The sequence below is a fragment of the Peromyscus californicus genome, unplaced genomic scaffold, assembly GCF_007827085.1.
Source record: "Peromyscus californicus insignis strain IS unplaced genomic scaffold, ASM782708v3 Scaffold_22__1_contigs__length_63687245, whole genome shotgun sequence".
Classification (NCBI taxonomy): domain Eukaryota; kingdom Metazoa; phylum Chordata; class Mammalia; order Rodentia; family Cricetidae; genus Peromyscus; species Peromyscus californicus.
In genome coordinates this window covers 61,854,136-61,870,875 of record NW_026294525.1, presented here as the reverse complement: position 1 = coordinate 61,870,875, position 16,740 = coordinate 61,854,136, and the positions used below count along the sequence as shown (strand labels likewise).

The following is a 16,740-nucleotide window of genomic DNA, read 5'->3' as shown; positions in this document are numbered from 1 at the left end:
TATTTTATTTTAACTGTAGGAGTGCTTGTTTACCTGCATGCAGGTAAGGCCACTGCAAGTGTGCCTGGTGCTTGCAGAGGGCACCAGATGTCCGGGAACTGCAGTTATGCATGGTTGTGAGCTGCCATGTGGGTGGTGGGAACCAAACCTGGGTCCTCTGTGAGAGCAGCCAGTGCTCCTAGTTGCTCAGCCGTCTCTCCAGCCCCCTGTCCACAGCTTTAAATACACCCATCTTCTTTTCTCTGCCTCGCTGAACTTAATTCTTCTGCTTTCATAATCTGCCTGCTCCGTCTTTGCTCTGATTTCTCGCTGCAAACCCGACATCAAGCAGCAGCCAAGCCACAGTTGAATGCTGTGCTACGTTGACTCTGCCCCAGCAAACGAAAAGTCCGTTGCTTTTGAATTCAGCCTCACTTACAGTTGTCAGGACAGGAGCAGGTCATACCGCATTCTTTGCCAGAATATAACACAAGTGGCCTCTCGCCTGTTTCCCAACAGGGCCCTTTTGTCCGAAACCTGAACAGTCTTTACTGTCCATACCCAGAGTGGTCTGTTAAGCTTTGCTTACAGCATTCCCCGCTTAAGCATTCCTGGTGTTGTGTGTCAGACGCCTCCTGAACAAAGTCAGCAGTTTAGAACCAAAGACGAAAACCTCAGCCACGTTTTCTCCTGTCAACATCCTGAATTATCTCGTCGTTTTTAATTGTTAATACGTGAAAATGCTATCTTATTATTTAACTTATATTATTTATACTTTAATATAAATTTTCTCCTTTGTTTACTTATTAAGTTAGTCTTTCATGAACTGTTTGAGGTGTTGCCTGTCTACCTATTGGGCTGTTCCATTCCATCTATTATGTATACTCATTAATTTTTTCGTTCATTTTGGTGCTGGAGACTGGACCTAGGGCCTCTTGCACACTGGACAATCAGCTACCACCAAACTGCATCTCAGCTCCTTATGCATACTCTCTGAAGTTGGCTGCTGTTTCCTGGGTGCTTTCTTTTTTTTTTTTTTTTTAAATTTTAATTTAACTTTATTTTATGTGCATTTGTATAAGGGTGTTGGATCCCTGGGGACTGGAATTATATACAGTTGTGAGCTGCCATGTGGGTTCTGGGAATTGAACCATGGTCCTCCAGAAGAGCAGCCAGTGCTCTAAACCGCTGAGCCATTTCTCCAGCCCCTTCTGGGTGCTTTCTATGTACCTCTATGTTTGTGTTGATTGTTTTGGTTTTGGTTTACTTTGAGTCAAGGCCTCTCTATGTAGTCTTGATGGTCCTGGAGCTTGTTTTGTAGACCAGGCTGGTCTTGAGATCCATTTGCCTCTGCCTCCTGAATGCTGGGATTAAAGGTGTGCTCCATCATGTCTGGTCCCTATAGTTTGTCTTTCTTTTAAACAAAATATTTATTTTAATTTTTAATTGTGTACATGTGTGCACATAAGTGTGGGTGTTTGTGAACTCCAAAGAAAGCATGGATCCCCTGGAGCTGGAGCTGGAGGCAGCTGGGAGCTACTTGATGTGGGTTCTGGGAACTGAGCTGGAAGAACAAGAGTTGCTCTTGACTGCTAACTCCAATTCCTTTGTTCTTAAACACTGTGCTGTGACACCTGTCCTTCTGTTTGCAGCCAAAATCCTATACAACAGTGCATTACTAATATGGAATTATAGGAGTGTATATACTATACATAGGTAATAACCCCAGTTAACATTTCTTGAGAGTTTAATATATGCCTTATTAAAGTTTTGCAACTAGGTATTGTTGCTGCTTTCATGATATTGGTGAGAAAATGGAGAGTCAGAGACGTTATGTAACTTAGCTGTGGTTTAAATCCTGCAGCCCTGCTCTGGCTCAGAACAGCTCTGCTGTGTATCTTTCCTAGTACACAAAGTCGTTTATTATGTGGTTAAATATCTGGCTGCAGAGTGAGGTGGGGTTTGGAGGTTTTTAACAGCAGAACCTAGAAGTCATCATTAATCTTAGTATAATACTGGCTGAATTTACTAGAAAAGACTCTTTAGGTGCTTTACTCTTAGTGATGGTATGTCTGCAACTTCACTTTTAAAATGGAATCATCTTATTAGTCTTGCTGGTTTTGCTGTTTATTATTGACCTCTAGGGCGGTGGTAATGAATATAACGCTTATTTTATAAGGAGATGAATGGGAATTATTGCTGCTTAAAAGCAAGGGCATACACGTTCTGTCTGCGCTCTTGAGTTGAAGGGGCTTTTAAGCTTCTCCTTTGGAAGCATTTAGCTCACATTTTGCAGAGTGCCCTTGCTCGCTCTTCCATCTCTGCCAAGCGTGACATCTCAGACACACTTCTGTGGTTGGGGAATGTGTCTGTATAAGGTTTTGGTTTTGATCTTTTTTTTTTTTTTTTTTGCTTGAATGTGTTTTAGTGGCTGAAATAATAATAATAAAAACCCCTCACTCTTAAGGTTTTTCTTTCAAATCTTTATTGTATCATCTTTGAATATTTATGTTACCTGCTAAACCACTTGTGATTCTGAAAACAGAATACTGAGGGAGGATGACATGTCTTACAAACATAGTCTTTCAAAAGCATTTTCATAAGCAGACTGCTGTGTAAAATTCTCCTCCATAAACTATCAATATCACCCAACAGATACAGTTAGCCGTTTTTACAAAGCAGGAGCACTATTAAAACCTGCTAATAAAAAGTAGGTGCTTGTTTTTGTGCTAATACTAATTACTGATAATACATGCTTATGTTTGTCAGTCATTGCATGGCAGCGTACCAATCAGCGGGTGACTGAGCCGCAAGCACTTACACATGTAAATGAATTACTTTTTTCCCCCTTTTTTCTTTAAGTGAGTCAGGATGGAAGGCAACTCTAGATCATAAAGATCTCTTCTCTTTAATGCTAATGAATGTCTCCACTCTCTGCTCGCAGACTACCCTTATTGGTAATCTGTAGCCTTGTCTTTTGTTCCGGGTGGTAATGAAATGCTGGGTGCTGAGCACCCCAGCTCTCCAAGAATGTGGGGCCAATGGTCTTCTGTTCGCTTGTACTGTAAAATTACTGTTCCCCAGCAAAGCCGGGCAAGTGCGGGGCCGAGATCAAAGAGTAGACATTGGCATCCAGCTGCACCGAGTGACTCCTGCTTTATTAATTAGTCATAGCTTCTCCAAGTTAATTTTCTCAGCTAGCACAAAAACATCCCATAATGTAAAAACAGCCAAGTGAAACTCGACCACAAGCCTTGGCTGTTTGTTGCCGTCCATTTCTGGGTGAAGCTTTTACACTGTATCAGCTGAATATTTCACTCCGAACTTCAGGGCACAAAAGCTGTTTTTCATTTTTTATTCCAAAAGCCATTATGAACATAGTCGAAGAACTGCCTTTATTTTTTAATATCGAGTGGCATTTCATCAATTTTCTTTTTAAAGGGAATGTATGGAGAGGCTGGGGCTGGCTTTAAAATCTAGTTTAAAAGTGCAGTTGCTACTGAATTTTGCAAGCTCGTTCTATCCGCTCATCAGAAATGCCACTGGTGTTTAAGCATTTGAAAAGGACCTTCTCTATGAAGGTTTTTGTGGAAGCAAAATTTGTCCATAGTCCTGAGCTCCAACTGAACGCCACCAGCAACGCTTCTCTTTTTCTCTTCAGTGAACGCTTCAAGTTCCTTGGGTCTTTTTTAATAGAGGGCATTTTCAGGGGTTTGTAAGTTTAATGTTTGTAAGTCAGTGCTTGAGATGAAAAGACTCCCCCTCCCCCGCCCCCGCCCCTCGTGGTTTTCGTTGTTCAGGTGGGAAGGAAATCCTTCCCTGTCTCGGTAAGGTCCTGGCCATCAGGAGAGAAACTATTTAGACCTCTGCAACTCAGTTTTGCCTGGCTGTGTTATAATGGGTCTGTTGGTAACTTGGAGTGTCTTGATCAGATAGAAAGATCTCCGTGAGTTTTTGTACCCTCTAAGAGAGGGAAAATCATAATGTGATGAGTTAGGAAGCACATGTAAGCATATTTTCCTGAGATTCTTTGAAATGTGCTGGTAAAGACAGTCAACACGCTTCTCTACCGGGACTTCTAAGAACTCTGCTGGCACCCCACAGCTGCCTGCAGTGGTCAGTGGGTCTTCATCCGGCATTTGGGGGGTGTGGGGTTTCCCTCTCTCGATTGCTGATTTCTTTGTGAACCGCAAAAGCCTCTTTGAAAAAAGTTGCCATTAAGTGGACTTTTTGATTATGATTTGAACAAGAAACAATTTTGAATAATTTCAGCAAGAAATAAGAGATGGGTCGCTGTGTTCCCCGTGGCCTGGCGTGGTCTTCCCTGCACTATGCCGTGTGTCAGCTGCACGATGCATTTCTGGTTTGTCAGAGGTTGTGGTTTTAAGGCACTGCACTGACCCTCCTTGGGAGGGGTAGATTTATTTTTATTATTATTATTATTTTTTTTTTAGCAGGAATATTTGTGTTTGCAAGGTTAGCAGAGGCTGGCGTGCTGGAAGTGACTGCGGCGCCTTTGGATTATTCATGGACAGTAATAGAAAGCACTTAAAAAGAACAATGAAATTGCTTATTTCTGTGATGGGCCATCTGTTGAATTGTTTTGTGCAACAATTGCACAATAGTATCTGTGTCATATCATTCTATTTCCAACAGCAGCTGATTGTGTCTCACTGGCTACTTGTCCTTATTTCTAAAGTCCCCTGACCATTAAAAGTCACCTTTCCAGGGACCTTCGCCAGAAAGGTATTAGGAACTGCAAATAGCCCGAGTATTTTAATGTGGTTCTTGCTCCCCCACCTGTGTGTGTGTGTGAGTGTGTGTGTGTGTGTGTGTGTGTGTGTGTGTTGCGGGGGAGTAGAGGGCGGCAGTGTAAGGAGAGAGTTGGTCATGTTCTAATTAATTGGATTTCCTAAATGTTTTCTAGGCTTTCCGCATGCAGTTGATAAAGACGTTAGCGTAGAACCATTTGATAATTTGGGTAGAAATGATGGATCTGCGCAAAGGAGGTGGGAGTGTAGAACACTGTTCGGTGGCCTTTCATGCTTTTAATTATCTACTCTTTCCTTCCTGACGATAATTAGAATTTTCCTCCTGGAATTCACTCCCATCTTAAAAAAAGAGCCATTAGCAGAAGTAAAATTAAAATAAAACAAATGTGTTGTTGTCCACAGGTCACTGACATCGCCGACGCCATGATTCTGAAACAGCTTTTTGAAAATCTGTTCAAAAACGGGGTCGTCGTTGTGGCAACATCCAACAGACCACCGGAAGGTAAAACAAACAGCGTGCCCTCCCCATCCAATCAGAGGGGGGCTTACAGAGCTCCCCAAACCCCGCATCTCTGGAGGAATATTCTTGTGTGTGTGAGTCTGATGACTTCATCCATCCTTGGTTTTGTAACAGGCTTAATCTGAAGAATCAGTCTGAGTTTGTGTTTAAGAACTATTTCTGCTTTTCAGCAAGCTGGGCACAGGCTCCCCATGGTGGGTGTAGTCCCCCCAACACTAGGCACAGGATTTGCACCTAGAAAAGTGCAAGTATCTCTAGCTGCTTTTTATGCCATACAAGAAAGCTCAATGAAATGAAAAACTCTTAATTAAATTTTAGAAAGAGATGAAGCTCACTTTCATGAGTAGTTTTTTTTTTCTACTTCACTTAATTTATCATTTCTAAAAAGGCACTTGTGGCTTATTAGGAAAGTATTTAAGAATTAAAATACAAGTAGTAGTTAGACAAAAGAAACACATTTAAAATCCTGTAATTTTTTTTTTTTTTTAAACTCATCATGTGGTCAGTTAAAGGTGAGGAATCCAAAATAATGTTTCCCAGGGGACTGTCAAGGCCTTGCTCAGAGGGCCTGGACTCGCCTCCCTGACTGCAGCCAGGCCCTCTCACCCCCTGGAGCTTCCTCTGCCTCTGCACTTTGTCACATGGCTCTTGACTTGTTTATTGTCTTTTTGGTTCCTTGTCTGCCCTCTTTCAGAATGACCAACTTTCTGAGGGCTCGGATCATCTTTCCTCTCGGGATGTGGGTGGGCTCTATGCACTTCAGAGTGCCTAGCACACAGATGGATCTCAGCATGAGGCTTCAGGATGAGTGTGGAATGTATGTATTTCTGTGAGGACCTCCAGCTGCAGTGGAGAGAGATTGTGTGGATGAGCTTTTGAGACTGGGAGTGAGGACTGAGAAGGCTGTCACTGCAGTGCTTAGGAGAGGTGATGGGTAGCAGGGGGACATGGTCAGAGGCTGTTTCCATTATACACAGTGTCAACAGGGCTTGGGGATGGAAAAACAGAGACCGAGCAAGCAGTCTACCCCTGAGCCATCCCCCCATCCTTCAAGAGCTTTTTAAAAAATGAAATTACTAGCTGGGCATGGTAGTGTAGGCCTTTAATCCCAACATTTAGGAGGCGGAGGCTGGTGGATCTCTAAGAGTTCAAGGCCAGCCTGGTCTACCGACTGAGTTCCAGGCTATCCAAGGCAACCTAGTGAGACCTTGTCTAAAAAAAAAGGAAAAAAACAAAAACAACAACAACAACAACAAAAAAAGAAAAGGAAAAATGTGGGAGGTGTTGAGAGTTGTGGTTTGAATGAGAACAGCTTATATATTTGAATGTTTAGGTCTCAGTTGGTGAACAGTTGGGAAGGATTAGAAGGCGTAGTCTTGTTGGAGGAGGTGTGTCACTGCGGGTGGAATTTGAGATTTCAAAAGGCCACAGCAGACCCAGAGTCTCTCTCTACCTGCTGCCTGTGGATCAGGATGTAAAACTCTCAGCTACTGCTCCAGCACCATGTCTGCCTGCACGCCTCCACACTTCCTGCCATGATGATTATGGACTAAGTCTCTGAAACTGTCATCAAACCCTCAGTGAAATGTTTTCCTTTATAAGAGCTGCCATGGTGTCTCTTCACAGCAATAGAACCCTGGCTAAGACAAGAGTAATGGAGGAAGACACGTGATGTGGACTTTGGCCTCCATGTGCTCTGGTGCATACTCACCCCCCACACATGTAGGTGCAGGAAATACCACACACACACATACACACACACACACACACACACACTCACACACACACACACATTCACATACACACACATACCCACACACTCACACACACTCACACACACACACACGTATAAATACCAAATCAACTAAGTGAAAACGGTGTTTGCCTCTGCTGTAGCTGATTTGACAATATGATCAGGATTATCTCTGCACAGTGACAAAGGTGTGCTCATAAGTAGGGAGGGGCTAGAATAGTCTGGGAGGTTCCATAGCAAAGACTGTCGAAAGAAAAGTAGTGCTTGGCTGTGTAGCAGTTCCTATGTGGTAAATCGAGGCAGGCAGTCACAAGGAGAGGCTGAGGGACACTTTGGAGCACAGATGTTGTAGGCATGAACAACATCTGTGTCAGACAGTGTGCAGGGATTGAGCTGGAGCTAGCTTTGGAGGAGACCTGAAGGTCATGATGCAGAGTTGCAGCAGCTGGACACTGGTCAGCTGGCAGCCTCTTCCACAAGCTCTAGAGTATCTCCCATTAGCAGGGTGGACAGAAACCATCTTTACAGGCGAATTTTTATATATATATATTTTTTATTTTTGGTTTTCCAAGATGGGTTTCTCTGTGTATCCCTGGCTGTCCTGGAACTTGCTCTATAGAATGGGCTGGCCTCGAACTCAGGTATCTGCCTGCCTCTGCCTCCCAAGCACTGGGATTAAAGGTGTGCGCCACCACCACCTGGTTCCAGGCTGGCTTTTAACGTGTGGTCCTTCTCCTTCTGCTTCCTGAGTGCTGGGATCAAAGAGCTTAATATTTTAATGTAAAGACATGGTGGTTTACACATGGAATCCTATCACCCAGGAGGCTCGGCACAAGTTGAAGGCCAGCCTGGGCTACAGAGTAAGCAGCTAGCCTGATCTATAGGTGAGACACTATCTCAATAAAACAACAACTAAACATTCCCAGACCACCAAAATTAAAAAATCTGATGCAAAGAGTATGACACATATGTGAGTGTGGATATATTCATATGTGTGAGCTCATGTGTGTGTGTGCGTAGTTTTATTGGTAAAGAAAGAGACAATATTTGATATTAGGAAAAGACAAAATGATAGAATAAAGAATGGATCTGTGGTTGCATGGGCTGGGGTGGGAGATTTTGACTGTAAAGGGGCAACAAGAAAATATTTTTGATATATTAGAATTGTTCTGTGTCTTGACCATGGTGGTGGTTATGTGTGTTAAAACTCACGCAGCTGTACTCCATAAAAGTTAACTTTATTCTATGTAAATCAAGAAAATCTGCATTGGCTTGTTTCTCCTTGATGGCTGTGAATGATCAGGGTCTAACTGGCCCCGTTAAAGGTTGTTTTCTTTTCCAGCCATGAGATACATGCAGCTTTTTCTGTAGGTTATAGCTTCGGTCCAGGGCCCCCAGGTAGCACTGTCACTGAAGAGTGAGAAGTAGCCATTGGATAGAGCAGTATGTGCCTGTAGTCCAGCACCGGGTGGTAGACCGGAGGATCGCCCCTGAGTCTGAGGCTACCTAGCCTACGTAACGAGTTCCAGGCCAGCCACAGTGACATCCCTTTTCCTCTTCAACTCCCTAGACAGCACATCTCAGATGGCTGTACCAACTGGGGAAGGAAAGTTCTTGGAGGAGACTTGGGAAATGTTAAGTGACTAGGAAGAGAGCAACATATTGGAGGAGCTCAGAAGACAGCCCGTGCCACCAGAAAGTGGGGGTACAGGATGAAGCCAGAGGAAGGAGCTATTTTGAATTTTATTGTAAGAGATAATGTAAGCCACTGAAGCTTGCCTCAGGCATGGCTGACAGGATCCCAGTCGGAAGACTGCTTTGCTTGTAATGTGAAGAAGGGTGTCTGGGTGGAAGGTAGTAATGTGGTCGACCCAGGTAGACCTGCTAAGAAGCTGCTGTGGAGTCCAGACAAGAAGTGGCTAGGTCTTGGTACCAGACAATGGTTCTCTAGTGGGGACTGTGTGCCTTGGAGAGTTAGCAAGGCCTGGCTGTTCTACCCAAGAGGGGGCATTGGCAGGCAGCAGCGTTGAGGCTGGGACTGCTGCCAGAGACATTGTTAGTGCAGAGCTATTCTCCATACAAGATCCACTCGGACAAACATGTCAAGAGTGTACAGACTCAGAAACCTGATATAGCCTGATGGCAGTGCATTTGTAGAGAACAACTAGAAAATAAACCCCCGATTTAAATTTCACATATATAATTCTCACATTTTATGTTCTAAAGTGAAGTTTTTTTCTGTTTTCATAATATTCCAAGTTTTTCTAGTTTCATAATATTCTGGTAGGAAAAAAAGTGGTAAGAATTAATTGGATGGTGACCCACCGAGTTAGCAGTTCATTAGATCAAATTAGTTAAAAATTCCAAATTAACTTAATGATTAAACTTGAGAACTCTGTTCAGAAAATAGGAATGCAGAGCTGGAGGAAGTAGACTGTGTGAGTTGACTGGCCGTTCTTCGCCGTCAGGACAATTTGGAATGCTGGGAAGGAAGCAGCCCCGAGGCTGAACCTAGAGTGGTACGGAGAAGGTTAGAATTTCTGGTTTGACTTTTAAAAACTTAAAAAATATTTATTATTATTATTATTATTATTATTTTATGTGTATGGGTAATTTCACTGCATGCATGTCTGTGTACCTCATGCGTGCCTGCTGCCATTGGAGGCCAGTGGATCCCTGGAGTCAAAGATGGTTGTGAGCCACCCTGTGGGTGTTGGGAACCGAACTCAGGTCCTCTGCAGGAGCAGCCAGTTAATGCTCTTAACTGCTGAGCTATCTCTCCAGCCCCCAACCTTTTTTTTTTTTAACATAAAAAAATTTAAGATTTTATGTGTGTGTCTGAATGAGCATGCATGCACACTCAAGTGCGTGCCGTGACGTACCTGTGGAGGTCTGTGAACAACCAGTGGGGAGCTGGTTCTCCCTGTCCACCACGTGGTTCCCAGGAACTGAACGCAGGTCGTCAGGTTTGGAGGAAAGTGCCTTTACCCACCGAGCCATCTTGTAGGCTCAAATTTCTGTTTTCTATGTCCTGTTTATTATAGTGAAAACGAATTAGGTAGCATTAAAGTATCCTGACTAGAATAATATGAATAATCCATTTTCTTAGACCACCAGACAAAACTGTTACGTGATTTTTATTCAGACCAGTATATTCATAGTAAACAAAGGACTAGATAGCATTCAAGTTGGCTACCAGTGTGTGCACACTCACATTTATGTTTTTATTTTACTACTTAAAGGAAAAAAAATTTGCTGGGTATGGTGGTGCGTGCTTTAATCCCAGAGTCTGGGAGGCAGAGGCAGATAGATCTCTGTGAGTTTGAGGCCAGCCTGATGTACAGAGTGAGTTCCAGGCTCCTCAGAGCTAAACAGGGAGACTCTGGCTCAACAAAACATAACAGCTACAACAGTAACAACTCCGTGGTCATTGCTACAAAGGCTGAAAACGTGTGGAAAAACTAGTATCTTTCCCGTGGAGTTATTTCATAAAATGGAAGTAGAGTTATTGCTTTAATATGATATCTTTGTGTTTTGGCTCAAAAGTCAGAACTACATTTAGCAGTGAAACTGTGGAACACTTTTGTGGAAGTTATGAGCTTGTCAAGGTCTACAGCTATAATTCTTTGAGAATTTCATGCAGTTTATTTTGATCGTATTCACCCCAAGTCATCCTCCTAACGCTTCCTAGATTCACCTCCTCCTTCCCTCCCCCAATTTGTGTCCTCTTTCTTAATAACCATTGACTCCAGTTTGTGCCGCCCATATGTCTCCGGGTGTGGGACCTTCCGTTGGGATGTGATTAACCTACCAGGGGCCACGCCCTTAAAGGAAACTGACTCTCATCCTTAGAGCCGTGACCTGTCCATAGCTCTTCAGTAGTGTAGTGGCTCGTGCACCCCCGGACTCCACGAGCTTGCTCTTGCACAGATCTTGTGCAGGCATCACAGCGGCTGTGAGTTCAGAGTACTGCCCTCCTGTCAGGTCCAGAAGACAAGGTTTTATTCCAGTCCCCCCTCCCCCCCACCCCAGCTCTGGCTCTCACAATCTTCCCATCCCCTTTTCTGTGATAGCCTCCTAGTTTTGGGGAGAAGTGCTGCAGATCCTAACCATGGCCGAGGATTTCAGGACACCCTTTCTCTGCACCTGGAGCAACAACTGTCACCTTTTAATGTGGAACTAAATTACAGACAGAAAGAGAAAAACAAGTCGGTGGATGGTTAGGAGAACCATGTAAACCATTTACTTGAATTCTAGAACTACATGGAAACACTGAATTGCAGAGATGCCCTGAGCTTACACATGATCTACATAAACAGAAAACACGCTAGCATTAGAACAGTAACAGATACTACAGCATTAAATATGATGATTAAAGGCAAAAGAGCAGCATTTTAAAATAGATGAGTGACCAGAGCAAAGAGAAGTGTGTGTTCCAGGAAACTTCAGTTTCATTTTCTTTGCATGTCAGAAGCTGGGCATGGTGGTCCATCATGGTAATCCTAACACCAGGCAGGATGAGTCAGGGGGATGATAAATTTGAGGCCACAATGGGCTACACAGCAAGATTCTGTCTCAAGGGAAAGAAAATCAGGAAAACAGACTTTGTGAAGAAAAAAATTTAAGATTTAAAAAAAAAAAAGCAACAAATTGAGCTGAAAACTCGTTTGTTGAGATCATCTGAGATAAAGCTAATGAAGGGTTACAGAGAAACCCTGTCTCAAAACAAAAACAAAAACAAACAAACAACAAGGACTGGAGAGATGGCTCAGAGGTTAAGAGCACTGGCTGCTCTTCCAGAGGTCCTGAGTTCAATTCCCAGCAACTACATGGTGGCTCACAGCCATCTGTAATGAGATCTGGCGCCCTCTTCTGGCCTGCAAGTATGTTTGCAGGCAGAGCACTGTTTACATAATACATAAATGTTTAAAAAAAGAAAGCTAATGAAGTAAGAAGACATTAAATCCATTCACATCAGTCTTAGAGGTACCAAAGTGTAGAAATAAAACTTTTTTTCCTTTCCTTTTTTTTTTTTTTTTTAGATTTATTTTATTTATTATGTACACAGAAGAGGGCGCCAGATCTCATTACAGATGGTTGTGAGCCACCATGTGGTTGCTGGGAATTGAACTCAGGACCTCTGGAAGAGCAGTTGGTGCTCTTAAACTCTGAGCCATCTCTCCAGCCCCCCTAGAAATAAAACCATAGGAAGTGAGATGAGTGCTGTTTGGAAGATGTTAGGAGTTTGCCAGAATGTAGGACCAGACCTCAGAGAACAGAAGAGTGGAGAAGGAGGTCAGTCCCTGGGAGAGCTAGGGTGGGATGGACTTCACTGAAGAAAACTGTGTGAAGTGAAGAAGATCACTGAAGCAGGGGACTGGGTGAGAAGGTAACTGAGCCCAGGTGAGGGGTTATAGACTGAGTGACAGTGTCATCGTTTGTGTGGCCCAGGACAGCTTCACACTTGAGCTCTTCCTGCCTCAGCGTTCCAGGTGCTGGGATTACAGATGTGAGCTACTTGGTCCGGCTTTCTTTTAGGATCTAAAACATGCCTTTTACTTTCTAAGTCACTAGAAAATAAAAAATAATTAAAGAATGCTTCTCAGAGCAAAATCTGTAAAACAGCCCAGATGTATGAATAAAAACAGCTCAGTGACAGGAAACATCAGTGGGTAGAAGTTCTCTTCTAACCCCCCATTTGAGCTAAGCAAGCTCCTAGCTAAGTGACCTTCTTGTAGATGACAGTGAGAAACTCTGGGCACAATAGTCACCACAATTACCTGATGGTTCTGGAGAATGAAAAAAAGCAGACAGATTCCCAAGGGAGAGCACTTAGAGGAGACCCAGCTTGGGCTTTGGGGCTGGTAAAATCATTGCTGCATTGGTGTCTTGGGGTTCCTTTGCAAACCCCTGGATTTTATGGCCTGAAGAATCAGATGAAGGAGTTTGAGGTGTGGAGCTCTGCTCCACAGAACTAGATGGGGATAGCTCCAAGTTCTGTGTGAAAATCCTACCTGAACCTGAGACTTCCAAACCACACATCACAGCATGATCTTATCTCCATTTTCAGCATGATTGGAATAGAAGCAAGCATCTACAGATTAGTATAGCATACCTCCGAGTTTGTCTGTAAAGGTATTTCCAGAGATAATTAACTAAGGGGAAAGACCTTCCTGAACTTCGGTAGCAGCCTTCCAAAGCTTGGGGCCCTGACATAAAAGGGCAAGCTTGGGTATTTTCTCCCTGGGTGCTGTGATGGGAGCTCATTTGGTCTGCCACACCCTCCTTTGCCGGGTCCAGCCTGACCTTTGGACGGTCCTTGGTATAGGGGAGTGGAGATTGAGAAATAATAGATATGAAAAATAGAGACATAGATGAAGAAAAAGACAGAAACACAGGATAGCTTCGGGAGGGCTCTGGGGTAATACCCAGTCACCTTGAGTTTGTTTCTAATGGGCTTTTTATACACCAGCAAGGGGAGAGGCAAAAGACCTCCCCCTTTCAAGGTCAAGGTACAAAGTACAAACAAGCGTAGACCCTTCCTTAATTTTCAAAACACCTGGTAACCACGCAGTTGGCCAAAACATCCTGTTATGCAGCCTTGCGGGGCAAAGCAAGCTTGGACTCTCTGACCTGAGTCAAGACGGAATAAGGCCACACTGTGGAGTCTCTGTGCCCCCCCCCCCCACTCCTTGCCATGATGGGCTGCAGTTTCTAAAACATGAGCTGAAATGCGTCTTCCCTCCCTTAAGTTGGTTTTCTTTTTCTTTTATGTGTTAGTGTATTAGTGTTTGCTCACATGTGTGTCTGTGTGAGGGCGTCAGATCCTCAGGAACTAAAGTTACAGACAGTCGTGAGCAGTCATAGGGGTGCCAGGAATTGAACCCGGGTCCTCTGGAGGAGCAGCCAGTGCTCCTAACCACTGAGCCATCTCTCCAGCCTCTCTTTCTTCCTTTTTTAAAATTAGATTTACTCATTTTATTTTATGCGTGAGTATTTTGCCAGTGTGTATGTATATGCGCCACTCATGGGCTTGGTGACTGCAGGGGTCAGAAAAGGGCCTAGGATCCCCTAGGACTGGAGTTACGGATGATTAGCAATCACCATGTGGGTGCTGGGAATCACATAACAAATGCTCTTAACCACTGAGCCGTCTCTCCGGCCCCACTTAAGTTGTTATTCTTGTATGTTTCGTCATAGTGATGAGCTGTCTTAACACAGGAAAGTGATAACTGGGGTCACTGCTGTGAGTTTACCAGGTGATAGGCTGTAGTAACCTTTGGAACTGGCCGTTGGGAGGAATTTGGAAAAGTTCAGTGATGTAGGTCACAGAAGTCCTAGAATACTGCAAGAACAACAGTGACTGGGGTGTGTGGGGGTTTGAATGAGAATGGACCCCGTATGTTCCTAGATTTGAATGCTTAGTCACCAAGGGGTAGAACTGCTTGATTGAGAAAGGTTTGAAGGACTAAAAGGTGTGGTCTTGTTGGAGGAATGTGTCACTGGGGGTGGCTTTGAGGTTCTTGAGCCCACATCAGGCCCAGTCTCTCTCTGTCTGTGTCTCTGTGTCTGTCTCTGTCTCTGTCTTTTTCTGTCTCTCTCTTTCTGTCTCTGTCTGTCTGTCTGTCTGTCTCTCTGTCTGTCTGTCTGTCTGTCTCTCTCTCTCTCTCTGTCTGTCTCTGTCTCTTTCTCTCTCTCTGCCTGCTGCCTGTGGATCAGGATGTAAAGCTTTCTGCAGCTCCAGCATCATGCCTGTCTGCTACCTGCCATGATGATCATGGGACTCACCCTCTAAACTGTAAGCAAGCTCCCAATTAAATGCGTTATTTTATGAGAGTTGCCTTCAATAAGACCAACCCCGTTGGTGGAGGTGTGGGTGAGTCAGCCCAGAAGTTGTGAGCATGGGAGAACTGTCCCCGTCACTCATCTGTCATGTGGTGGCATGGGCAGGGGAGAGATGCCCTTCCCCCTCCACATCAACACCTGAAGCAGTGGGAGACCTGGCCCTGAGGTCATCAGAGCCAGAGCTACCCCTGTCCCTGACCAGGGAGGTGCTACATCTCGCCTGGGCAGCACAATAGAGCCAACCTCATTGGCAGAAGTGTGGCCCCATGGGCAGGGGAGAAATGCACCCCCCCCCATCAACACCTGAGGCAGGTGGGAGAGCTGGCCCTGAGGTCCTAAGAGCAGGGAGAGCTGTCCCTGCCCCTCACCAGCTGTAGCACTCCAGTGTGGCCCCTACAACTCACCTGGACAACACAGCAGAGCTGGCCCTGAAGGTGGAGGTGTGGGAGAACAGACCCTGAGGATGTGAAAGGGGAGAACTGGCCCCGCCCCTTGCTCACTGCTGCCAGGGGTGAACTGGCCACGGCAATGCTGGCGAGCTCACCCTGGTGGTGAGGACAGGGGAGAACTGGCAGGCAGACCAACCCTACAACAACCCAGGCCCAGAACCAGGGTTATAACTTGATCCACCCCAACATCCACCCCATCTGCAATCTGCTGGAGCATGTGAAGGGACCAGCCCTGCAGACCCAAAGCTGCAGGATCTCCACAACACAGGGCAACAACAGGATATCCAAGAGGAGCTCCAGTGAAGGCCCAGCATTGATAGTGCAGCAGAAACCAGAGGTCTCGAACCAGCCCAACAAGTCTTTGTAATGAACATTTGCAAGTAAAGATATACGGACAAAAGGGTGTACTGTGTGACTCATTGTGTCACACTGCAGCTTCCATGATGAGATTGGTTTTCCTTTTTCTTCTTTTTCTTTTCTTCTCTTAAATTGTATTTTATTTTTTTTGGGGGGGGGGGATTTGCAAGAGCAGAGGGCAGATATGAAGTGACAGGGAAATAAATAAGATGGAGAAGCAGATGGGAAAGACACAAAGAATAAATAAAAAGGAAAGTTAAAAAAACAAGGAGTTGCTGGTCACGGGCTCTCTCCACGGCAGTAGAATAGTGAATAAGACAGGATGAGAGTGCAGAGGTGCTGATAGGAGTCTGCATAGTGAAGACTGTGTTGGCGAGCGGTCCAGGTAGGAACTGGGACTCGGCTGAGAATGAGGTGTCACACTGTAGCAAAACACCTGTCTGCATTTTGTGGAAGGTTGATTACTTGGTGGAAGTGGAGGTACTTGCATTTTTTTTTAAAGAGTGATTTATTATCCAGCATAGTGGTACATGTCTTTAATCCCAGCACTCTGGAGGCAGAGGCAGGCGGATCTCTGAGTTCAAGGCCAGCCTCGTCTACAAAGGGAGTTCCAGGACAGCCAAGGCTACACAGAGAAACCTTGTCTTGAAAAACAAACAAACAAACCAACAGTGATTTATTTTATTGTTTTAATTATGAATATAAGTATGGGTTTGTGTGAGTGTGGGTGCCCTTAGAGGCCAAAGGCATTGGCTCTCCTGGAGCTGGAGTAATAGGTATTTGTGATCTGCTGACATGAGTTCTGGGAGTCAAACTCAAGTTCTTTGTAAGAGCAGTATGTGCTGTTAAACACTAAGCCATCTCTGCAGCATCTAGTAGAGGTCATTTCAAACCAATCGAGCATTCAGGCTGTGGCATTGTTATTGCTGGCTGCTTTCAGTGTAGTTTATAGTAAGAGTTGGGACCAAACAGCAGAACAGCCAGGTCTGAACGTTTTTCAGTTTCCCTAGAAAAAACAGTGCCTGTAAAACTGGGTGTGGAGGTGCATGCCTGTAACCCCAACAT

At 44.5% G+C, this 16,740-nt stretch overlaps 1 protein-coding gene across 5 annotated transcripts in view; it reads left to right on the top strand.

Annotated features, from left to right (window-relative positions):
* The window catches only part of Afg1l (AFG1 like ATPase), a 195,340-nt gene that overhangs the window by 87,929 nt on the left and 90,671 nt on the right, over window positions 1-16,740 (top strand). For all 5 annotated transcript variants that reach the window (XM_052751532.1, XM_052751533.1, XM_052751531.1 and 2 more), the window contains one exon: window positions 5,154-5,253. In XM_052751532.1, the coding sequence (XP_052607492.1) occupies window positions 5,154-5,253 (100 nt within the window). The remainder of the gene's footprint in view (window positions 1-5,153; window positions 5,254-16,740) is intronic.